Source organism: Taeniopygia guttata, chromosome 17 (genome assembly GCF_048771995.1).
Source record: "Taeniopygia guttata chromosome 17, bTaeGut7.mat, whole genome shotgun sequence".
Classification (NCBI taxonomy): Eukaryota; Metazoa; Chordata; class Aves; order Passeriformes; family Estrildidae; genus Taeniopygia; species Taeniopygia guttata.
The window spans coordinates 7573177-7596532 of record NC_133042.1 but is presented as its reverse complement, the minus strand read 5'-3'; the positions used below and the strand labels follow the sequence as shown (position 1 = coordinate 7596532).

The following is a 23356-nucleotide window of genomic DNA, read 5'->3' as shown; positions in this document are numbered from 1 at the left end:
CTGAGATCAGCTCTCTGCAGCTCCTGGCATCGGTCCTGCTGTGGTTTCACTGAGGCTCAAAGGGAACACGGGTTTGTTGGGGTGCTGGCAGTACCCTGGGGGTGCTGGCAGTGCCCTGGGGGTGCTGGCAGTGCCCTGAGGATGGTGGCAGGAGCACTGGGTTGTTTGCAGGCAGGAGCAACTCCTGTGGAAGTGTTTGTGAGCCATGCTTTGGGGTGGGCAGCCTCACTTGATGGCAAAATAAACCCAAACAGCAACACTGAGCACAGGAACTGGTCACTGTGAGTTTTGCCCTGTTGGAAAGATGCTGGAAAGCCCCACTCAGCAGCAGAGCAGGGAGATGAAAGCAAAGAAGGGCTGGAGGATTCAGCTGAGGGAATGTTCAGACACCCTGTGCTGGGGAGAGACAACTCGGGCTCCAGGCTGAGCCCAGTTGTTAACTGAGTCTGGATCTGCAGGTCCTGACTATAACAGATAGACCCAAACTGATTCCCAAACCAGAAAACTGGCTTAAAGTTTCCAAAAGTTTCTCTGTGTACCCCTCTCCACGTTATTGACCCTGCGGGAAAGGCTGGAGGCTGCGGCAGAGGAGCAGAGCTGCTCCAGTGTTGGCTGTGTGGGTTTGTATTTACCCAGCCAAGAGCTGATTTCAGAGTGGTGGGAAGACAAAAATCAGTGGATTTCCCACAGCACCCAGTTCCTGGGCCTGCCAGAGTCGATGGCACATTTAGAGATGACAAGGAAAAGCTCAGTGCGTTGTGAAAAGTTTCTTGCTGATTTTGCCAAGTGCAAATTTGCAGTATATTTTTTTAATGAGTCACTCAAGCATCGATCGTTTTCTTAAATCCCTGAAGTCACGTGCATGTCAATTAATCACATTTTGCAACAATTTCTTGACCTTCAAGAGTGCTGGAGGGAAACCTGAGGCTGTGATGCTGCCTGTTCCCTATCACCTGTGTGCTTAAAGGCAAACAAGAAGCCCTGAAAAGTTATTTGCTTTGAATCTCATGATTTTCAAGAGCCTTGCCCCCGACAGCTGAGTGTTTAGGGTTAGCTACGCAGAGCAAACATCCTGAACTTGGGCTCCTGACCCCGCTTTGAGTGTTTTGCTTTTCAGACCCAGAAGGTTCCCAAGAGAGGAGAAAGGAAGCCGACTGGCTATTTTTAAACCCCTGCAGTTGCCTTCCTGCATTATATTATTTATTATCCATTATCAGAAGTGTTTTTCCCCTGAAACCATCTTTAGTGGTCAACCGGGGGATGGTGAAAATTGCCCATCAAACAGAGCTGCATCTTTTTGCAGAGGTCAGACGGAGCTGGAGGCTCTGGGAGGGCTCTGCCAGCTGCAAGTGAGTGCTGCTGTTGTTTGTTCTGTGCACTCCAGCCGTGCCAAGCGAGTCCAGGGCTGGGCTGTGATTACTCTGCTCTAAGACTCAAACACCAAGCAAAGCAGAATCCCCCTCCCAAATATTTCACAGTCCAGAGAGGCAGCACTGTTTTCTGCTGGAAAACCAGGTCCCTAACTCTGATTTTAGCGTGTCCTGAGCAGAGGGATGCCCAGCTCTGAGTTTCACAGCACATCTTGCAGTGCCACGTGGTTCCTGCTGAGGTGTCAGTGGGGCTGGGGACACCTCTGCAGGGAGCAGCATCACATCCTCCTGCGGTGGAGAGAGCTGCAGTGACCCGCCTGGCACTGCAGGGTGACCTGGGCAGGGATCAGGGCTGCATCTCCATGCCTGGGCAGCCTTAAAGTGTGTATTGCCCCCAGAGATGTGGGGCAGTGCAAGGCCCTGCTGCTGGGCTGGGTCCCCTTTCCCAGGACGTCCAGGAAGTCTCCTTTGACCTCTTTGGCTCCAGATAAAGCAGGACAATAACCCACGTTGTCCTGGCTCATCCTTCTGCCCGGTAAACTTTCCAGTTGGAAGCCTAGCACAGCCTGGCAGCTTTGTTAATCCCTTCCTGCCCGGGCAGGAGCTGCTGGTGCCCTGGGCAGAGCTGGACATGTGAGCCTTGGCTCCATCCTCACTGCAAATCAAGCTGCAGGGCTGGAAGGCCCTGCGCGGCCGATGTTATTTCAGCTGCAGAGGGAGCTGAGGCATGAAAGTCCGAGTTTTGGTGGTGTCAGCAGCAACTGCCCGGATTTGTGATGCAGTTTCTGAGCAGTGTGTGAGGAGGGAAGGGGAAGAGCAGGGCAGGGCTGGAGCACGCAGTGCTCAGCGCAGGGGGCTGATGAATGACAAACACTTCAGCCCGTTTCTCTCTGCCTCTGAAAACAAAATTATGTTGCAAGGGTTCTCTAAAGTGGGACCCCAGGCTGGTTTTGCTTTCCCAGCGTCCCTGCTGGGCTGAGAGCAGGGGCCCGGTCCCTAATCCCCCCTTTGGCTGTGCATGGGGGGGCTGGCAGTGCCTCACCGCGGGTCACATCACTTCACCCGCAGGGCTGTGACCGTGTCACCGAGCCCAGCTGTGCCCAGCGGTGGGGGCTGAGATAATGCTCAGATGGAAACACGTGCTGATGGGATTCACTCGCTCGCAGTTAACACTTTTCCTTTGGCTAGTGGTGTGTGAAGCCCAGGTGCTTCAGCAGCACCCGGTGACACAAAGATCCCCTCCCAAAGCCGTTGTCACCTGTGTGACTTTCCCATCAGCGGCATTGCCAGCCGGGACCGGACTCTGACCACCCCCTCGGCCCCCCCGAGCATCCTTCTCCCTTTGTGCAGCCTCGGGGCTTTTCTCGCCTCCCGCGTCCCCGTCCCCCCTCCCCGAGGGGGCCGAGCCGCGCCGGGCCGGCCCCCGGGGGCGGGCGGAGGCTTCGGGAGGAAATCCAGCTCCCGGTTCACAGCCGAGCCGGCTCCGTCCCGGCCCCGCCGAGCCACCAGGCCGCTGCTCGGCCGCGGGGGCGGCCGCGGGCTCCGCTGCGTGCCCCGCTCCCGCCCCGCTCCCGCACCGCTCCCCCCGAGCATCGCCCCCACGTCCCCGCTGCGGCTCCCCGGGCAGCCGGGGGGGCTGGCGGCGGGTTTTGGGGCCGGGGATGCGGCGGCCCCGCCGATGGTGAGCCGCCGCCGCGCCCCGCCGCACCATGTCCCCGCCGGCCCCGAGAGGATGTTCGAGGGCTGCCGGCGGGCGCGGAGCCTCTGGGGCGGTGTCAGGCTGGAGGTGGCCGGCGAGAGCAGCCCCGTGGTGCTGCACAGCTTCACGCAGCTCGACCCCGACCTGCCGCCGCTGGAGGTGAGTGCGGGGTTTGGGGTTTGGGGTTTGGGGGGCTCCGCCTCGCTGGCAGCGTGGGTAGGGCTGGCCCGGAGTTTGTGGGCATCCGCAGAGTGTTTCGCAGAATTCTGTTACACAGAATCACGGGACCGTAAAAATCATCTTTCCACGCCCCTGCCATGGGTAGTAGGGGATGCCTTCCACTACCCCAAGTTGCTCAGAGCCCTATCCAGCCTGGCCTGGAACGTTTCCAGGGATGGGGCAGCCACAGCTGCTCGGGGCGCCCTGTGCCGGTGCCTCACCAGCCTCACAGAGAATTTCTTCCTAATATCTAATCTAAACTTACCCTCCTTCAGCTTAAACCCAACCACTGCATGCCCTTGCAAAAGTCTCACCAGCCTTCTTGTAGGCCCCTCTAGGTGCTTTAGGTGCTTCATTTTGTTGAACAAATGGGTGCCCCTGCTCGGCTTTTTTTGCTGTGAGTCCCTGGGGACTGGCAGGCAGCTGCCAGGCTCGGTAGGGAGAAACCAGATGTTCTCCCTTCAGGCACCCAGGGAAAGGGGCAGATTGTTAAAACTTTGGGCTTTTAATATTTCATTTGAGACTTTGGCTGCGGGAGGCAGGACTCTGCTCTGATCTGAGCTGTTTGTAAGGGCTTCAGGCTTGTCCAAACCACAAAAGCGTCCTCTGGGAAGGTTACGGGCATTGGGAGGACTTTCCTGGAGGATGCAAAAATATTTGTGCTTGTTTGGGTTCAACCTCGGGCGGTTCAAAGTCAGGCTGGTCGCAGCCAGGCCCGAGCGCTTTGTTGATGGCAGTTGCATGTGGAGGCAAATAATCTGAGTCAGAGCTGGGCCTTTTTATTTTAGTAATGGATGATCATCATCGGTGTGGTGGGAGCCAGCGGTGTGTCAGGAGGAGCTCGGCGGGAGGAAGGTTTTGCCGCTCAGAAGTGGCAGCCCTGGCGGTGCAGGGGTTAATATCAGTGTCAGCGAGTCTGGATTTGCTGGGATTTAGAGCCAGCTGCAGATGTGCTGCTCTGGATGCTTCCCGCTGGAATGGGGGCGGTGGAAGGGGGGAATGGCCACTAAAACCTTTCAGATATCCGCTGAGGGCAGCCAGAATTTCGGGGAGGGCAATGGCTCCTTCCCCCGGACAATCAACCCCACAACCTGCGATGGAAAATCCTGCTCAGGAAGGGATGAGCTCAGGCTCCGGCTGTTCCGCTTCACCTCTGGCCTGGTGGCAGAGCTCATCAGCTCTGTGCGAGTTCACCAAAGCTCCATCCAGCTTGTTTTTCTCTCCTGGGGGTGGGCGGACTGACATGCTTTGGAGTGCATCATCTGGTTCGCGTTAGGCCTGGCAGGAAGGCCGCGCTCCGGGAGGCTGAGGGGCCGCGCTTTGGGCTGGGAGAGCGGCAGCAGGAGGGGGAAAAGAGGGAAAAAAGGGGGTGATGCAGCGTGCTGCCCCTCTCATCACACGGGCCTGCCTGCCTGGCACAATGTGCCCTGCCTGGAGGAGCTCTGGAGATCAGGAGAGGCTTTGGAGCATCTTGGTTGAGAGAGAGGTCCATGTTTAATGCGTGGCCCTGAGCAAACCCCAGCTCACCCGAGCATGGCATGGGCACAGCTGCCAGGCAGAGCTGCTCCCGAGCTCTCTGTGCCCACCTTGCTGTGGGTTTGTGCTGGGGAATGGTCAGAGCACAGCGCCAGCATCCGCTTGCTCGAGTTTTCCTCCCAGTCCTGAGCAGAAATTCCTTTTTTCCTATTTCCAAGTGATGCTGAGAAAAGGGGCAGCCCAGAGGGGTGCACTGTGTGACCCACAGCCTCCTGAGCAGCTTTGGGATGCACAGGGCGCTCACTGCATGAGCGGGGAGAGGAAGAAATGTGTCACTGTTGTGACAACTGTGGTGGCCTGGTGGGGTTGCAATCCTCAGGCAGAGCTGCAGATGCACACTGAGAGGAGAAGGCAGATTATTTGAATAAGATCCCCCAGGGACCATCAGTGTTTGCTGAGCCCCAGTGACAGTCCCCAGGACACGGTGGGACCTTTGTCACCTCAGCCAAAGGGAGCTGTGCTGGATTTTGGCAGAGCTCGTGGGTGGATAGTCTGGTCCCACAGGGAATGGAGGATCCCTGGAAAGCTGCTGGGCAGGCTGCAGGGAATGTGGCTCTCTCTGGTCCTCGTGGCTCTCTCTGGTCCTCACTGAGCCCCCAGGGGATGGCAGCAGGGAAGACTTTGCCTGTATCCCACAGCAACGGTATCGATCAGCAGGCATCACTGTGAGCCAAGTGTTCTCACCAGGATTTTAACCACGGGGGATGGAAAATTTAAACCAACTGTCTCAACTGGGGGATTGATAGAGCAGCTTTGCAGACCTTTTGTTTTGACCTTTTCAGTTCCAGTCCATTCCATATTCGGCACTGAGTGTCAATCCTTCCAGTCCAACAGGAGCCACAGAGTGAATTTGGTGGCCCTCCTGGTCCTGCTGGCCAGGAATGGCCCAAAACACCACTGCAGATGACACAGACTGAAACTTTCATGCAGCTGATGTTGCTGAACCGCTGAGGAGGCTGGGCTGACTCATAAAAAAAAAGCCCTTATAAAAAAAGTCCTTGTAGTTCTGGCTGTGTTTGTTTTCTGAACAATTAGGAGATTTTCAGTTGCTAAATTAATCCTTGAAAACTTGAATTGCTCAGCCCAGATGCCTTGTAGGTCAATGCTTGTTCTTTACAGCTGGGAGGGAGAGGCAAAGATATCTCTTAAAAGCCATTTTCTTTTCACTTCCTATGGTGCCTTTGGAATAATATCCTTTCCTCCCGGCCTGTTCTCCTCCCCCAGGCACAACCTGATATGTCCTTTGCAATTTGCCAGATGAACATCATCTGTTGGTATTCCTTGGATGGGGACCTACCTTCTGGCTCCCTTCCAGAGAGGTTTGGTGCTGAGGCCTGGAGCAGGCTGGGATGCTGATTGTTGGTGGCTGATGCAGGGTGGGAATAATAGACATGGGAGGGTTTTTTTTTTAATTATTATTGCTTGATATGGTCTGAGAGAAGCTGGAGAGAAGCTTCCAAATGTGTTTGTGTAATAATTGTTTTACTCAGAGGCTGCTGTGCCATCTTTCCATAAGGATGGGATCCCCATGCTGGGGTCTCGCTCAGGTTTTGGTGGATTTAGTACCAGACTGGCAGCCCTGGAAAGTGAAATCTGTGTTTGTTCACAGGCTGAATGGGCAAACCACCCCTCAGGCTGCCCCTGTGCTTCAGCATCACTCAGCTTCAGCCCCCTGGCCCAGATGACACTATTGCTCCACTGCAGCCTCTTTTTTTCTGGCTCTCAGGGTGGCATCCCCAGGCAGGGGCAAGGAAATGCAGAACTGGAGTATTTCCCCACTTCCCTGGGCCTGGCTTTGGGGTGTGATGAGCAAAAGGAGCATCAGGCCAGCTGTGCCTGCAGGGATGGGTCTCATTTAGCACCACCACTTTTTGGGATTTGGGATCTGGCTGTGACCACCCCACTCTTAGGGCCAGAGCACAGCCTGGTTTTAGGGCCCCCTGAGCTGGTCTGGCCTCCATCTCCCTTCCCAGCTCTCTAACCAGCCACTGTGTCCCCCGAGGGGAGTGTAATTGAAGGAGGAAAGAGCTTATTTAGGTCACTCCAGACCACATTTAAAGGCTGGGTATGCCCTGCTCACACTTTCTCTAACACCCTTATCTCCAGAGCTGCCTAATGACTGGCTTTCAAACGTCCATGCTCCTTTTATTTAAATATATCCTTGCAGCAGGGCTGTCTCAGTTCTCAAATATTTCTTCATCTCCCACGGACTCAGCAAGAGGGGGGAAAAAAATGTGGTTGCTAAGGAGCAGGATTTGGATACAAAGCTGGCTGAGCTGCTGGCGGGGGCCCCGGGGGGCTCCAGCACAGCTCATGGCCAGTCAGGGTTTGTGCATTGCTCTGGTGGCACAGCACCTGTGGGGTCTGGGTGAGGAGGATTGGGGTTTGGAACCTTCCTTTGGCCATGAGGAGGAAGAGTTGAGTTGTGGGACCCACTCCTTTTACAGGTTAATGCACTCATCTTGTGATGTTTGTGTGGGTTAGACCCCGCAGCAGCATCCTGGTCCCAAATGTGTGTCTGTTGTTCCAGGGGCCTGTGGGATCTTTGTTTTAAAGAGAAAAGCATCTGTGGGCTGAAAGGTGAGGCTGGCAGTGGGGTTTGGTGCCCAGGAAGAGAAGCATCACGCTGAAACTCTGTGGCAGCATACCTGGAGCATTCCTGGGAACACCACTGGGATGTTTGGGTACTCCAGTTATCAGGTGTCTCAGTGCCCAGGTGGGGACTCACCTGCACGGCACAGCAGCCCCAGTCAGGATGCATTTGGACTTTGCTCCTGAGTCATTAGGGAAAGGGAGTGCTGAGCTGGGGCACAGAGCACTAATCCCAGTAATCCCAGTAATCCCAGTAATCCCAGTAATCCCAGTAATCGCAGCCGCTCCTCGGGAGGACAGGTTGGCCGCCTGAAAGGAGTCATGGGGAGGGGGTCAGAGCAGGGGCAGAGCTGCAGGGGCTGCTCTGGGCACTGGGTTAGCACGGGGGGATTGCAGAAGGGTGTTGGTGGATGGGATAAACTTTAGTTCCCCTGGCACCTGGGAACAGCTCTGCCAGAGGTGCCAGGAAAGCCCTTTCCCAATTCTCAGCACGTGGCAGCGTGGGCTGTGCTGGGCACTGAAGTGGTGACTGCAGCTCCTCAAACCTCCATCCCTCACCTGGTTTGGGTTTGTTTTTGTGATGTTATGCAAATCACCTCTCCGGTTTTCGGTTATGTTGGCGCGGGTTCTTGTAGGGCAGCACTTTTACATTAGATAACACCGAGTTCTCTCTACCTGAGGGTCAGGAGTTATGTGACAGCTGAATGTCACTGGAGATTAAGCACAGGCAGAGGCTCCTGGCGTGGCCTGTTCGCCTCGGCTGGCCCCACAGCGCTTTGTTTTCATTACACCGTTGGTATTTGGATGAGCTCTGCTGTCAGAAACATGCTGGGACGAGAAAGGGCGTCTTCCCTCCTCATGTGGGGTGCTGGGAGCAGCTGCCTGGGGAGCCCCAGGCTCAGCAGAGGCAGGATGGGGATGGCTCCGGCTGCCAGGCACCAGCCGAGTCCTCAGAGCCGATGGGAGGGAAAAAAAAGTTGGTCTGACTTGCAAACAGAGCAGATTGGAGAGGAAACTCATTGGAGGCAACTTCATCTGGAATGCTGAGGCATTATTTTTAGAGCGGCTTTGCTTTCTGCTAACCACAGTCCAGCAGCTGAACTGAGGCTTGTGTGGAAACCTGCTTTGCAAAGGGCTCGCTACTCATCTTACCAGAACTTCTTTTCATGTGATGGAGCAAAACCACGCAGCCTTTCCCTGCTCCTTGCAGTGGTTGGGTCTCCATGGAGACTCTCAAGCTGAGAGCTTCAGGCTCCTGCTCCAGCCAGTGTGTGTTTGTGAAATTATGTGTTTGCTTTGGGTTCCCCTCTAGGAGTTGGAACTGACTTCAGGAAACCAGGGTTTGGCCAAGCTGGGCGAAGCAAAGCGCCTTGCCTGGGACTGGCAGGGGCAGAGCTCAGCTGTGGGGAGTCAATAAGGATGCTGAAGCACCACCTTCATGTGGCTGGGGGGTTCAGGACCTCCCCTGCCAGTTTAGGCTGAAACACGGAGCATTTTGGTCAGATGCCTGTCTAAAAGGCTCACTTGGTGGCCTGCTGCTGCAAGGTCTGGCTGTGTTCACTGGAGCAGCAGCAGAGCCTGGGAGCTGGGGCTGATGGTGTCACCTCCTCCCCTGCCATGCTGTGACCCCAACAAGCCCTGCAGACCCTCCAGGGCAAGGCCAATGCTCAGGATGGTTTATCATCTTAAAGCAGCCCAGCTTTCCTCCAAAAGCTGCTGTTGTTTGCCTTTGGTTCTATTTTCCATGGCTGTCTGGGCCCAGCTGCAGCTCTGCCGGTCAGGAGCCCCGTGCTGAGCAATGCTGGTGACACTCACTGGGATTACTGGATTTCCAGACAATGTGCTTCACTCGATTCTGTCCCGGTTGCAACAGTGAGAACTGGCACGAAGACGGGACAGGCCTGGCTGGTTCTTCCCTGGCAGAGCTGGGGTGACTCAGAGCGTAGCTATGGATCACACCAGTGTCATAACAAACACTTCTTCCCCGAGGTGCTTCTTGGGGGGGGGGGTTATTCCACAAACTCCATCTCTCCCAGTCCTCATTCCCATGGATTTTGGTGTGTTTCTCAGCAAAAATCAACTCTGGGAGGATGGAGCTGTTTGAGGCTTGACTGGTCTTAATCCAGGGAACATCAAAGGAGAGGAGTCAGGGAAGGAAGGTGGGCACCTCTGCCCTCTTCACATGGATGCTGCCCCACTGTCATTGTGCACTTCAGCTTTTTGGGCATCCCAGGGGTGTGTCCCCCAAAATAATTTTATTAAATGGGAGGATGGGCTGCAGGAGTGCTCACCTGTGGCTGGTAATGGCAGAGGATGAACGGGGCAGGGTGGCAGGAACAGATGAGCGAGGGTGGGAACGTGCTGTGGCCAGGAGGAACAGGCACCAGTGTGGTGTTGGAGCTGCTCCGACGTGATTCACGGCCAAACCCACACCTACAGAGCAGGGCTGCGGGTCTGGGGAGGGAATTCACCCTCCCAGCCTGGACACCCACATTCCTCGCCCACAAATCTGGCACACTCAGCGCTCAGGGCAGGACCCGGGGCCAAACCTCACTGCTGAGGCACTTGACAGCAGCGGGAGTTTTATCTTTTTCCAGTGGTTTTCTCCCCAAAGGTGCCAGTTAATGGTAAAATCTCATTTGCCTCAGCTGTGGAAATCACCCGGAGCTGGCAGGAGCATCCCGTTCCCTTCCCCAGGTGTCGGCGTGCTGCCACCTGCTCAGGTCACACCTCCTGCCCCGCTGGCACGGTTTAAGTACTACTCCCAAGGTGAGATTTTGTTGGTCACCAAGCAGAAGTGCTCGCTCTTGCCTCTTCAACCTCCCCAGGGGCACCACCAGCGGGATGCCCTGGCAGGGGAGAATCCCTGGAGCCAAGGGGATGGCCCAAAACCCACAGCCGGGCTCTGCCAGGACACGCTGGGGCCACGGGTGGCAGGAGGAGGCTGGGACAAACCCGGCTGATCCCGGGAAGCACAAGCCAGCAGCAAATGGAGGAGCCGGGCGTCATGGGGAGGGAGCTGGGAGAACAAAGCCTCGCATTTATTCCTTTCACCCGTCAGCCCCTCTCTGCCTGGATTGTTCCTGCATTTTCTCTGCTTCAGCTGTTTACTGGGTCACCCTGGTGCAGACACGCACACAAAGAGGAGCCATGGCCGGGCTTGTCGCTGTGCCACCGGCGCTGCCAGCCCCTCTGCAGCCCCAGGGGCACAGTGGTGCCATTGATCCGGCTGGCAGAGCGTGCCCGGGGCCAGGCTGGGCTGTGGGCACGCACAGCCCCCCTGGCATCCTCCTCTGCACAGGCTGTGCCCATGGGATTTAGAGGAGGGGGCCCCTAAAGGTCTGGGCTCGTCAGCTTTGCCCAGTCACAGCGGGTTTGGTGGAGGGAATGCCTGTTGACGTAAGGCAGAGTAAACACATGGGTGGACACGTTTATTTCACTGGGGTTTATTGCGGTTCAGCTTATCTAAGCTAAGGATGTGTCTCAGCTAAATTGAAATTAACCTTGTTCAAGTGGAAACAGAGGGGAAAGGAGCAGATTCTGTCAGCCAGAGTGTGGCCAGGCAAGGCTGTGGCTTTTGGACACCCCCCAGTATGTGCACCTTCAAAATTCCAGGGAGATGTGGCTTTGCTGCAGGCGAGTTACTGCACAGACATTTACATTTACAGTTTAAGCAGGCTGCTTGGGAGTACTGTGGGGTGAAACTCTCTGGGAATCTCAGTGTGGGGCCAGTGGGATCTGGCAGTTGTGATCTTTGCTTTGCCCTTCCTGCATATCTCACCTTTTGTGTGCCCAGCTGAGCACTTCATTCGTGCAGGACATGGATGTGCCAGGGCAAGGGGCAGGTTTGACAAAAAGAGCTGATTTTATTGCAGCTGATACTTCTTAGGACAGATTTTTTGGCTGTCTGGGCTGGTGCATGGGCTGAGAGCTGGGGAGTGCTGAAGGTTTTGCATCTCGGGGAATGTAAAGGCTTTTGAGAAGATGGAGTCACTTGCAGGTGCTGATGCATGCAAAGGACAAGCATTGCCCTGGAGCTGCCACAAGGAACAAGTCTGTGTGTGCTGATGAACATGTGTGAAGCCAGCATTGACATTTTAGCTGTGACTATTCCAATCAGTTTCAAGCAACATCATCTCTGAGTGCATCTCCATCCCTTTCCCAATACACCTGGCAGCTGTTGCTGCTGCAGAAATAACACATTTGATGCACCAGGGCCCTGCTTCAGAGGTGGAATTGATAGAGTAGCATTAGGTCAGGCAGGCTGGAACTCTTCAGGACACTCCTCCTGTTTTAATTTTTTAACTGTCATGTTGCATGTGACTTCCAGGTGCTACTGTACACCCAGAAAAACATCAGGTTTTGAACTTGTTTCAGTTATGTTTTTTTTTGCAGCTTTTTCTGTTCCACCATGGTAAAATGCAAACCTTTTGTTCTGAGCTGAAATGACTTAGGATGAGACGCTCGATCTTTATTTAACCTCGCAGAGCAGTACCTACATTAATTTTTTATGCACCATTTTTCACCAGGCGTGTCGTTCTGGTTTCACTTCCAGTAGTGCCCCGGGGGTGTGGGTGAGTCGGTGGTGGGGCTGCATCCATCCCTGTGCTCTGAGCCTGCCCCCGTGGAGGTGTTGGATCTGGGCAGGGATGCTGCTGGGGCCATCAGGAGCACAGGGCTCAGGGCTGTGGAGCAAGAGCCAGATCTGCTGTGTTGGCAGGATCTTTTTTTCCATCACTTAGAGAGGAAGCAAAACCTGCTGCTCTCAGTTTTCTTTGAATAGCCTGCGAGGGGAGCCCATCCCAGCACTCCCCTGGTGTTTCCATGTGGGGTGCAAATGGCTGGTGGGCACCTCTGCTCCTGGGTGTAGGAAATTCAGGATTTGCAGTTCATCAGTCATCCCTGCTCTGGCTGGAGTTTGCTGTTCCCTGAGGAGTCTCCCTGTCAGCCTGATCCCCCAGCACCTGCATTTCGCCACCTCAGGGGTCTGATCCTGCCCCTTGAAGGCTGGGGATGGAGTGGCCACGCAGAGCCTTTGATTTCCAAACCACAAAAAGAGTGAAAAAGTCTCTCCACGTGGGAAGGCTCTTTGTTTTCTCTAAAAGCAAACCAGGAGCAAATGGAGGAGGAATCCTGCTTATCTGCTCTGTCTCATTCCTGGACCGAGCACCGAGCTCCTAATCCTTGCTCCAGCCACTGACTCACTGCCTGTGAGTCACAAGATGCCTCTGTGACCCAGCTCCCCTTCTCCCTGAGCTGCCAGGGTGGAGAAGCTGCCCCTGGAACCCTCTGCAGCCCCTCTGGGTCACAGACACGGGCTCAGGACCCACAGAGCCCGAGGGAGGAGGTGTCAGATCCCTACAAGAGGCAGATATGAGGTGATGTGGCCCCTCTCTGTGCCCCATCCTGGTGCTGGGTGATGCACTGGGCCCAGGGCTGCTCCCCTGGGGCACAGCTTTCCATGCTGAAACACCTGGAGCAGAGTGTCAGGAAAACCCAGCTGTGGAGCCCAGTGACTGATGGGGAGAGAACAGGACCTCAGCTGCTGCCACTGGCCTGGTGTCCTGGCTAAACCACTCCTTTTTCATGGTGGGTTTAAGCTCAGCTTCTGGCCCTTTCTCTGTTCTTTTCCTGTTTCCCCTTTTGTCGCTGTATTTTTATGGGCTGCTGGAATCGGTCCTGGTTTGAGGCAGCTCGGAGCAGGCAGGCAGGAAGGCAGAGTGTTGAAAACCCAAAGGAATGGTGTCTTTCTGCTGAACATCTCTGCGTGGGGAGCAGGGGCTGGGTGCAGCTGAGCTGTGGCAGGGGACTGAGCTCCAGCAGCAGCAGCAGGAGCACTCGGGGGGAAAGGAGGCACTGGGAGATAACTTGCTCAGCTGGAGAAAACCCCCCAGTGCCACTATGGCTGGGATGGTGTTTTGGAGCTAAAGCACTCCTGCCCTCAGCAGGGCTGCTGTTCCAAAGGACACACCGTGAGTCACCAGCACGGGCACTTTTCCTTCCCCTGGAACAGGGGATGTTTGTCAGCTTCCTCCCCACTTTGGGTAGCCCTTGTAGCCTTCCTGAGCACAGCCAGGGGAAGGAAACTGTGAGTGCCAGGGAGAGGATGATCCCTCAAGGCAGAGCCACGGGGGAAGAGCCACCACAGGGCTTTTTGCCTGGAAGTCCCCCGGGGAAGAGCGCTGTGCTGCGTGTGCTTGTTTTGGACGTGTAGGACAGAGGGTGCTTCTGCTTTTGCGGTCTTTATCTTCGCTTCACAGAACTGAGCTTGTTTTCCTTTCACTACCCGGGGCTGACTTTTTTCCTATTTCCTTTTACAGCATGTCACACACTCCCCTTTGCAGAAGAGGCTCAGAGTGGCTGCTGCTCCTTGCAGGGGTTCAGGGTTTGCTCCTGGGGGTGAAATGAAAGTGAGCTGGGGGTTGCTGTTGGACATGGGCTGTGCTGGAGCTGGTTTCCTTCGTTCCTGGAAAGGCCCATTTCCCGTTGCTAGTGGGAAGGGATCATTCTGAGAAGGCTGTAAAGACCAAACCCCCACTTGCTGTTTCTGGCTTTACCACCTTCCATCGGGTTCTTTTGAGCTTGTGCAAGCGCAGAGCTTCAATGGGAAACCCCCGGTGACGTCTCCGAGGCTCAGCTCTGCCTTTTCTTGTCTCCTTAGCCAGTGGGACTGTTAATTCCCAGCAGGCACACATTCCTGGCTTCCCACAGGCAGGGTTAGTGTCTGCTCCTCTCTTGTGGCTGGTAGCAGCAGCCCCTTTGAAATCTCTCTGTGCTGCTCTGTACCTGTCTGTAGAACAGGCGTTTTGTGTAACTCAACAGAAAAGGGAGCAGAGTAACACAAATATCTTGATTGTTAAACCAGCTGTGGTCCAGAGAGCATCAGCAAAAGCACTTTTAGCAGTTGTGCCTCCTCCATGTGTGCTGAAATTAATGCCTTTTCCCACTAACAGTTCATTATTTTTGTGCCTTTGGAGGCCTGTGCACTAACCTGGGGCACGTGGGACCAGAGCTCTTAAGACCTGGTAATTGTTGGGTAATTGTCTGTGTGTAAGTGTGGGGATGCTGCCACGCTCACACTTAATCCTGCATTTTGCTCCTGTTTTACTAAAACCACCTTAGTGACTGAGCTCAAACACTTTCCAAAATGCAGAGCCCGAGCCAATGTTTTGCTTTGCTGTTTGGTTTTTGCATTTTCCCCTCCTTTCATCTGTCAGGAAGAGCTGAAGGCAAAGTCCCTGCTGCTGCTGCTGCTCTCTGCCTGGTCCCTCACAGCCTTCCTCCAGGCTCACAAACCTTGGCTGCATCTTAGAGCTCCTTATTAATCCTCTGTGTGAAGACGTGGGGCTTGACACCACGCCGAGTACAAGAACATTCAGCAGAGAGCAGAAGAGTTGATTGCACGGAGCAGGAATTCCTCCCTGGTGTAGTCACAAAGCTTTGAGCCATCAGTGGGAGCTCCAGGGCTGGCTGCCTTTGGAAGAGGCAGTCCCCAGGCCCAGGGCAGCCATCTGGTGCAGACTCCCGTTTCATATTTCAGGGGATGAACTCCTGCAGAGTTCACTCACGGCTGCTTCTGCAAAAGCCTCTGCTCTGCACAACCGGGGAGAGTTAAACATGAGGCTTTTCCTTGTGCCCCTCCAGCCAGAGGCCTTTTTCTTGATGTCTGCAGAGGACCAGGACTGCACACTGAGCTGGAGGAAGCAAACCAAACCTTCATTTTTCTGTATATTCCCTTTTCTTGGTGCCCATCTTGAAATGTGTTGGACTTCACTTTCTGGGCCGCTGGGTCTCACCTGTATGGATTTGATGGAAGGTGCAGATGCCATAACCACCAAATCTTGTTGCAGATGTTTGAAGCACTGCCTGGGCCTGTTGGATTCATCCCTTGTGCCAACAGAAGGGGCTGTTCACCCGTGTCTCACCCTCAGGCTGAGGTGGAGGAGGGTTTGTGTGTTGGCTGGCTGAGCCTGACTCATGTTCCCTTCTTCTGAGGGGCAGAAAATTCCAGCAGATGTGCAGGGCAGGCAGTGGGGAGCACTGACTGTTGCAATATTTACCAGCACTCATCTCTTTAGAGACCATTCTGAAGGCATTCAGCTTTGGTTGACTCGCTGGAAATGCTGGAGTGAGTGCAGGACTCTGGCTGGCCAGCACAAACATAAACCACAGGTCCATGTTGTGGGTCTGTCCCTGCCCTGCTCCCAGCTCATCTCCTCACCTGCAAGGGGAAAAACGTGTGCTTGGTGCAGGTGTTGGAATGAGACTCTTTTGGCTCTGTCCTGCTGCTGCTTTTTTGCTTTGGGTTGGTTTTTACCCAACGTGTGCGGAATGCACAATCAGCATCTCGGAGGAGCAGCCGGAGGAAAGAGGAAGCTCACACGGAATATAAATAGCCAAATTTTCGAATGTCCCAGTGTAGCAGCTCTCCTGGCTCTTGGCAGGAGCCTGCAGAGCGCTGGGAAGCCACGGCCTTCGTGTGTGGTTTGCAAAGGGGGAACTTTGGGGGATATCGCACAAGTCAGCAAGGCAAAAAATGAATGAGTCTTGGATATGGGAAGGAAATGAAATTTGCTTTTCTGCACAGCAGAATGGGGTGTATCCCCTGCACGTGACGTGAAATGCAGAGTGGAAACCCTGCACAGTTGTGGCAATACTTTCCACTGAAGTTGCACAGCAGTTGCCAATGATTCATGGGTTGATCCTGAGGTGGTTTTTTCCTCCCATATGATTTAATTTATGAATTTAATTGCATGTCAGCAAGCATCTGATTTTTTTTTTTTTTTAATATTTTCATCTGGGGTTTACAGCTGCCCAGCCAAATCTCTTTTCTCAGTTAGACTGTACAAGGCTCTGGTCCTGCTGGACCCAGAGCTTTCCTCTCAGCTTAAATGGGAGGTACACAGGGGTAGGGCTGATGTGCAGGTTGGGTGATGAAGGCTGGGAAAGAGCCTGGGACAAATTTGGAAGTATTTCCATGGCTTTTTTTTGGTATTTTTTGTTGTTGTTGCTGTTTCTTTGGTGGTTTTTTTTGTTGTTTTGTTTTGTTTTTGGTTTTTTTTTTTTTTTTTTTGTTGGAAACAGCATCTGAAGGTGGAAGAAGGCCAGCTTGGTTAGGTGCTGTCAGTGCAGATGGTTGATCCAGAGTGGACACAAAGCTTTAGCTGTGCTGGCAGCCTCTCCCAAGGCTGTGCCAGTCCCCAGGGCAGTGTACTTGAACACAATTCGTGCCATAATTTATCCCAGAGCACAGAACAGGAGAGGGACAGAGGCAGGTGCCAGGAAGGAGGTTTGGTGTCTGGTACCTCACAACTCCTCGAACTTCAGCAAACCAAACCTCTCCATAGTCTGGCACGAAATGAGAAAAGCAGGTTCAGCAGAAAGTGAAAAAGTCAGTAACCCTGCCCAGGGGGATTCTCTGCCCTCATTCATCACAGCCATGAATGAGAGGCCTTTTCAAGCTTCCCCTTAGTCTCTGGGCTGACTCTGCTTCCCTGCCTTGATTCCTTGTGAGGAACAAGCCCGTGGCTGAGCAGGGTGTGAGAGCAGAGCAGTGAGCAGCGCTGTGGTGCTGCTGATAAAGGAGGGTGCTTCAAGAGCGTTTGGGTGCACGTGGGATCCATCAGCTCAGGTGTTCTGCTCCTGTTTCCTGAGGTGTGCAGCCTCTTCTGAGCCTGGCTGTGGCTGTCCCCGTGTCCACAGGACAGTTTGGGGGAGGATTTTTTTAGCAGGGAGCAGCATCACTTCTGGGGCTCCATCCTAAATCTTTGTTCCTCAGTGAGCTCTGTGTCAACGCTGTCAGTTGTTGCCAATGCTCAGGGCTCTTTGAGGGGCAGTTGCAGGGAAAGCTGAGGGTTGGAGAGGTTTGTCCCCTCAGTTCTGTGTCCCAGTGATGGTCACTGCCTCTCTAACCAGCTCACTGCTTTCGGGCATTTTCTCCTTCTGCTGAGCTGTGGGTTTTGGCATGTGTTTGTCCACGTCCTGCCATTTGGTGAGGGGGATGGAGGGCGGGGGAGATCCCTGCAGTGTTTAAAAGGATCTGGATAAATCTTCTTAAGGGAGGCACTGACTCAGCAGAGCGTGGTTAAGGAGGAGGAGGAGGAGGGAACCAAACTGTCCTTGTGGGGCTGGAGCTGCTGCTGAGCCCGTGCTGGTGTGTGGTGCTGGGGGAGGCTCTGAGAAGCCATCACCCCTTTCCTCACCAAATTGTTGGTGCTCTCCATCCTCCAGAGCAGAAATGGGAGCCTCATAGCTCGGTGCCTGTCACCCAGAGGTGCCTGAACCCTGTGCCCAGACTGGTCCTGGCTGTGCCTGATCCCACCCTGGTGCAGATCTCTGGGATCTCCCCCCAGCTTTGAGCTTTGGATTTCTGCCTTGTGCTGTGGGCAGCTTGGTTTGACAGGGATTATTCATTAGGGAAGTGCACCAGGGTGTTTGGTTCAGATCACTGAGACTGCTCAGACCAGGAGCCAAAGTCACCTCACGGGAGAGGAGAGGCTTGGGGAGGGGAGCAGCCAGGGCTGGGCACAGGGCTGTGCTGTCACTGTCCCTTTCCCTGCCTTGGGAGGGGTCCCACCTTGCACTGGCACAGCCTGGCTTTGCTGAAGGGCTGAGACATGGAGCCAGGGAATGTGGGACAGACCAAAAGCAGCTTCCCAAAGTTCTGGCGCCACTGTGGGCAGGCTCAGCCAGCCAGACACACTGGTGACACCTGGTTTGCATTTCTGAGCAGGCGAGGGAGACCCACTGCCAGCCAGCTGCTGCCTTTGGCTTGCTGAGATCCCTCATAGGAGCCACAAAAGCATCTCTGCCACGTTTTGCTCTCCTTATCTCATGGTGTATCTTGTCTTTCCATGCAGAGCTCCACACAGGAGATCGGAGAAGAGCTGGAGGATGGAGTGATCTACAGCATATCCCTCCGGAAAGTGCAGCTCCATCACACGGCCAACAAAGGGCAGCGCTGGCTGGGGGTAAGCTGGGGGCTCCTCCTGCCACAGGGGAGGATTCAGATGTTTCCCTGCCGTGGGAATCGTGTACTGATTTGGGAGCAGGGAATGGGAGCACCCGTTGCCCTCTGCTGCATGGGAAGGGGTACAGGTGAAACAGTCTGCAGCCCCATTTGGAAAAATAGGGCAACTCCGATTTGTTTCTAGATTTTGGCAGCTCTGAGGCCTTTCCTGGGGTTTCCCAAGTGCTCAGATCTTCTCAGCTGGGTTGCTGGTGTTTGCTGTGTGAGGAGTCTCAGCTTTCCTTACCCAGTCAGGAGAGCCTCAGGCTCTGTGGGGATCCCAGCCTAGACCTGAATCTGTGAAGCTGCTGGGAACTCTTTGCACTTGGTGGTGTCTGTGTTTACCCAGCCCACTGACTTCTGCTCCTGTCCTGGCAGTTTGAGAATGAGTCAGCCTTAAACCTCTACGAGACGTGCAAGGTGCGGACGATAAAAGCCGGGACCTTGGAGAAGCTGGTGGAGTACCTGGTCTCAGCCTTCAAGGGCAATGACTCCACCTATGTCACCATCTTCCTGTGCACCTACCGGGCCTTCGCCACCACCAAGCAAGTGCTGGACCTGCTGCTGAACAGGTGAGGCTGCCCTGAGCCCCAAAACACAGCTGGGGGTGGCCAGGAAAGCCCCAGCACCTTCTGCTCTAATGCCTTGGGGGTTTGGTGGCTTCTCCCAGCTCCATCAGCGTGTGGGTTTTGGGATAGGGAAGGGAGGACACAACTTCCTGGAAAGCTGGAGCTCTTCCAGTGAGGTGGCCAGTGCTGGCTGCTTCCCTCTTGCTGTAACAGGGAGGGGAGCAGGACACTGTGTAGCAGGTTCATCCTGACCCCGTGGCAGAGCTGGGGGTGATGTGGATGAGAAGAGGCTGCTCTGAGAGGCAGCTGAGTGCAGGGTGCTCACTGCCTCCCCTCTGCCCCACCAGGTATGGCAAACTCCACGTGCAGGCAAACGGGGACCACGCCAGGCACACTGTGGACGAGAGGATGGAGCTGAAGAAGTGAGTCTGCCTGTGCTGTGCTGGCTCTGCTGGCAGCTCTTTGGGAAGGATGTGTCATCCCAGCGCTGCTCCTGGGCTTGTGGGGGTGCACACAGGTTTCTCCTGGCACCTGATCCTCTTCACCTGTGTTTTCCCCCTTCCTGCAGCACCATCTCCTCCATCCTGGGGGCCTGGCTGGACCAGTACTCAGAGGATTTCCGCAAGCCCCCCGACTTTGCCTGCCTCAAGCAGCTCATCTCCTACGTGCGCCACAACATCCCCGGCTCTGACCTGGAGCGCCGCGCCCGCATCCTGCTGGCCCAGTTCCAGCAGCAAGAGCAGAGCGAGGCCGAGGCTGAAGGTGGGCTCCTCCCCTGGCTTGTAGGGTCATTTGGGGCTGCAGGTGGAGGGAATGCTGCTGGTTGGCATCGAGGGTCTCCAAAACTTGAGCCACGTGGCAGAACACTCAGGAACTCTGTTTACATGGGGGTTCACTGGGAAGCCAATCCAGCTGCAGCAGGAGTGGCATTTCAAAATGGATTAGCTAATCTGCCTTTAATCCTCTGTAGACACTTGCACCCAGGTTTAAAATGACTGTCCTTTTATCTGAGCCTTGTTGCTGGAGGTGTGCAGCCAGATGGGAAAGGAGAGGCTGGGAGGTGGGGTGTGGGTGTCTGCAGGGGGCTGGTGTGGGCACTGCAGTGCTCAGCCTCACCTTTGTCTCCTGCAGCTGTGGACCATGGCAGCTGCACCTTCCAGCTGGTGGAAGAGAACGGGGTTGGGGATGGGAAGCCAGATTTCCTCTCCTTCTCTCCAGAGATGGTGGCAGAGCAGTTCACACTGATGGATGCTGTGAGTAGTCACCCACCAGCTGGGTCAGTGGTGCTCTGGGCACGGGCTTGGCTCTTCCCACCCCTTTTCCCTCCTGGCCTGTTCTCTCCCAGGAGAGCACAAAGTAGCCCTTCTCCATCCCTTTATCCTCCAGGAGCTGTTCAAGAAAGTGGTGCCTTACCACTGCCTGGGCTGTATCTGGTCCCAGAGGGACAAGAAGGGCAAAGAGCACCTGGCCCCCACCATCCGTGCCACGGTCTCCCAGTTCAACAGTGTGGCCAACTGTGTCATCGCCACTTGTCTCGGGGACAGGTCCCTGAAGCCACAGCAGAGAGCCAAGGTGGTGGAGCGGTGGATCGAAGTGGCGCGGGTAGGACAGCTCCCCTCCCACCTCCACCCAAGGGATGAGCTTTTGCCCTGCTGGAATACCAGCAGATCTGCAGCTTTTTTTCACCCAAATCCTGTTATCTCCCTGTCTGCCCTCAGGAGTGCCGCATCCTGAAGAACTTCTCCTCCCTCCGAGCCATCCTCTCGGCCCTGCAGTGCAACGCTGTGCACCGGCTGAAGAAGACCTGGGACGAGGTCCTGCGGTAAGGAGCTCCTGCAGGGCTGCTTCCAAGGGGAAGAACATGCTGTGGCACTTGAATGTGCCAATGGGATCACCTCAGCTCCAGCACTGCCTCCTGGAGCGTGCCCAAAACCCAGGGACCAGTGTGAGGTGTCAGGAACCTCAGGAGGGTGAGGAAATAAAAGCATCACCACCTCACTGTTCCGTGTGAAACACCTTGGAATAGCTCCCAGACAGCAAGGAGCTGAGCATAAATGGGGTCATTAGGGTGAGCAGAAGAGAGCCCAGGGAGGAAATCCCAGCATGGCAGCATTGTTGACTTTTCCCCTTGTTGCCCCTGTGCAGGGAGAGCTTCCGCACCTTCCATGAGCTCTCGGAGATCTTCTCCGACGAGAACAACCACTCGCTGAGCCGGGAGCTTCTCATCAAGGTAGGGGGAAGGAGGACCCACATTGCCCTGTTCCTGGCAGGCAGCTCAGGTTTCCATGGCATTCCACAGGGATGAAGCCCTGGCAGAGCTGCTGGAGTCGCAGGCAGGGTGTGCTGAGTCTGGGGAACACACAGGGGTTTCAGACCAAGGCTGGAATTTCTGTTTCTCCACCCAAAACTTGCTACTTGGAGCTGGCAAATCAATTGAGGGAACAGATAAGCACTGGGATGGGATCCAGAACACCAGGTGATAGCTTGTGCCCAGAGGCAGCTGCATGTTAACAGCCCAGTGCAAAGTCCTCTTGATTCCAGGTGGCATAGTGGAGTTGGTGCAAGGCTGCAGCAAAACTGTCTTCATTCCATGTGGAGCTTCTCCACAGATCCCAGCCTAGCTCTGGTTTAGGGACTGAGAGGAAACAAAATGCAAAAGGGAATAAAACATCCCATTAGGGAGGCATTTATACAGAAATGAGAGCAGCAGTTCCTCTCCACTAAGGCTCTCCTCTCTGTGAGCCATGAAAAAGCTTTGATTTCTTCCTCTTTCCTACAATGAAATTATATAAATGAAAATGGGTGTGAATTTTAGCTAATAGGTATTAGTGCCATTTCCCACCTGTGCTGATCCCACCTCTCCCCATCATCCAGGAGGGCACATCCAAATTTGCCACCTTGGAGATCAACCCCAAGAGGGCTCAGAAGCGGCAGCAGCAGCAGCGAGAGATGGTGAGTCTGGCAGGGCTGTCCCTGTGCCCCGTCCCCAGCAGCTGCCTGGGCTGGTCCCAGCTCTGCTGACCCCACTGTCCCTTCTGTCCCCACAGGGCGTGATGCAGGGCACTATTCCCTACCTTGGCACCTTCCTCACGGACCTGGTGATGCTGGACACGGCCATGAAGGATTTCCTGGATGTTAGTACCTCCTCCCTGTCCTCCCCTTCCTCCCAGAGCCTGGGCTGATAAAAGGCAGGCTGGTCCCTCCCTGTGTCCTGTATCCCACACCACATCCTGTATCCCACACTGCACATCCTGTGTCCCACACCACATCCCATATCCAACTCTGCCCGTCCACCTCTGTCCCAAGGAAATGGGCTGCTTTTTCTCAGCAGGGTTACTCACAATGCAGTGGCAGCAAGACAGAGATAGACAGGGCAGGAAGCAATATTCTTCTGCCTGCTCCATACTGACCTTCATCTTTCTTTTCCAGGGTGGGCTGATCAACTTTGAGAAGAGAAGGAAGGTGAGAGCTTTGCCCTGACCTGGTGCAATCACAGGCTGTGCCAGTCACTTTGGGCTTGATCCTCTCCTTTTTTTCCTTTGTGCTCTTCAGTTTTGGGGGAGGGGATTCTGCTCTCATGGCTTCCATTTGCTGCAGGAATTCGAAGTCATTGCACAGATCAAGCTGCTCCAGTCAGCCTGCAACAACTACAGCTTCACACAGGAGGACCAGTTCGTGGAGTGGTTCCACAGCCTGGAGCGGCTCAGCGAGGCCGAGAGGTGAGTGCGAGTGGTCTGGGGCTGTGCTGGTTCCTCGGGAGGTCCCACCACTCATTTCCTCTGACAGCAGCAGCTGCTCAGTGCTCCCCTCTCTGCTCTGCCTCCCTCACACCTGGTGGCAGCACAGGGAGCTCAAACCTCCTCTCTCCCCTCCCAGCTATGGGCTGTCGTGTGAGATTGAGCCACTGTCAGAGTCGGCCAGCAACACACTGAAGGCCAAGAAAAACACGGGCATCATCAAGAGATGGAGCGAGTGAGTCCCTGGTGGGAGGTTGGGGCCAGCGTGGGGCATCTCTGGCTGGACATTGCAGGGGAGCAGGCGGGCATGGCCGCTGTCCTGCCAGCCAAATGCACCCTCACCCTGCTCCCTTCTCACCTGCCTGCCTCTCTCCTGCAGCCGGCAGCCACCGAGCACCGAGCCCTGTGCCAGCGGCAGCTCCCACTCGAAATCCTTCGACCAGCTCAAGTGTGGGCAGTACCTGTGCAGTGGGGACGCCACTGACTCGGTGAGCGTCACCTCCGCCGGCTCCAGCAGCTCCGACGTCGAGGAGATCAACATCAGCTTCATCCCCGAGTCCCCTGACTGCCAGGAGAAGAAGGTACGTGGCAGCTCTCAGGGCCCAAGGGTCCCAGGGCCACTGTGG

General features: G+C 55.1%; 1 protein-coding gene across 6 annotated transcripts in view; it reads left to right on the top strand.

Moving 5' to 3' along the window:
* The window catches only part of RALGDS (ral guanine nucleotide dissociation stimulator), a 51143-nt gene that overhangs the window by 24827 nt on the left and 2960 nt on the right, over nucleotides 1-23356 (top strand). For 3 of the 6 annotated variants that reach the window (XM_030286995.4, XM_030286993.4, XM_030286991.4), the window contains exons 2-15: nucleotides 18276-18386; nucleotides 18803-18996; nucleotides 19341-19415; nucleotides 19562-19755; nucleotides 20125-20246; nucleotides 20380-20595; nucleotides 20712-20815; nucleotides 21139-21223; nucleotides 21868-21945; nucleotides 22041-22127; nucleotides 22423-22455; nucleotides 22591-22712; nucleotides 22870-22965; nucleotides 23110-23311. In XM_030286995.4, the coding sequence (XP_030142855.3) occupies nucleotides 18276-18386; nucleotides 18803-18996; nucleotides 19341-19415; nucleotides 19562-19755; nucleotides 20125-20246; nucleotides 20380-20595; nucleotides 20712-20815; nucleotides 21139-21223; nucleotides 21868-21945; nucleotides 22041-22127; nucleotides 22423-22455; nucleotides 22591-22712; nucleotides 22870-22965; nucleotides 23110-23311 (1719 nt within the window). Of the gene's footprint in view, nucleotides 1-2810; nucleotides 3229-18275; nucleotides 18387-18802; nucleotides 18997-19340; nucleotides 19416-19561; nucleotides 19756-20124; nucleotides 20247-20379; nucleotides 20596-20711; nucleotides 20816-21138; nucleotides 21224-21867; nucleotides 21946-22040; nucleotides 22128-22422; nucleotides 22456-22590; nucleotides 22713-22869; nucleotides 22966-23109; nucleotides 23312-23356 lie in introns of those variants that run through there. The other 3 variants (XM_030286992.4, XM_030286994.4, XM_041719604.2) reach the window with 2 other exon arrangements.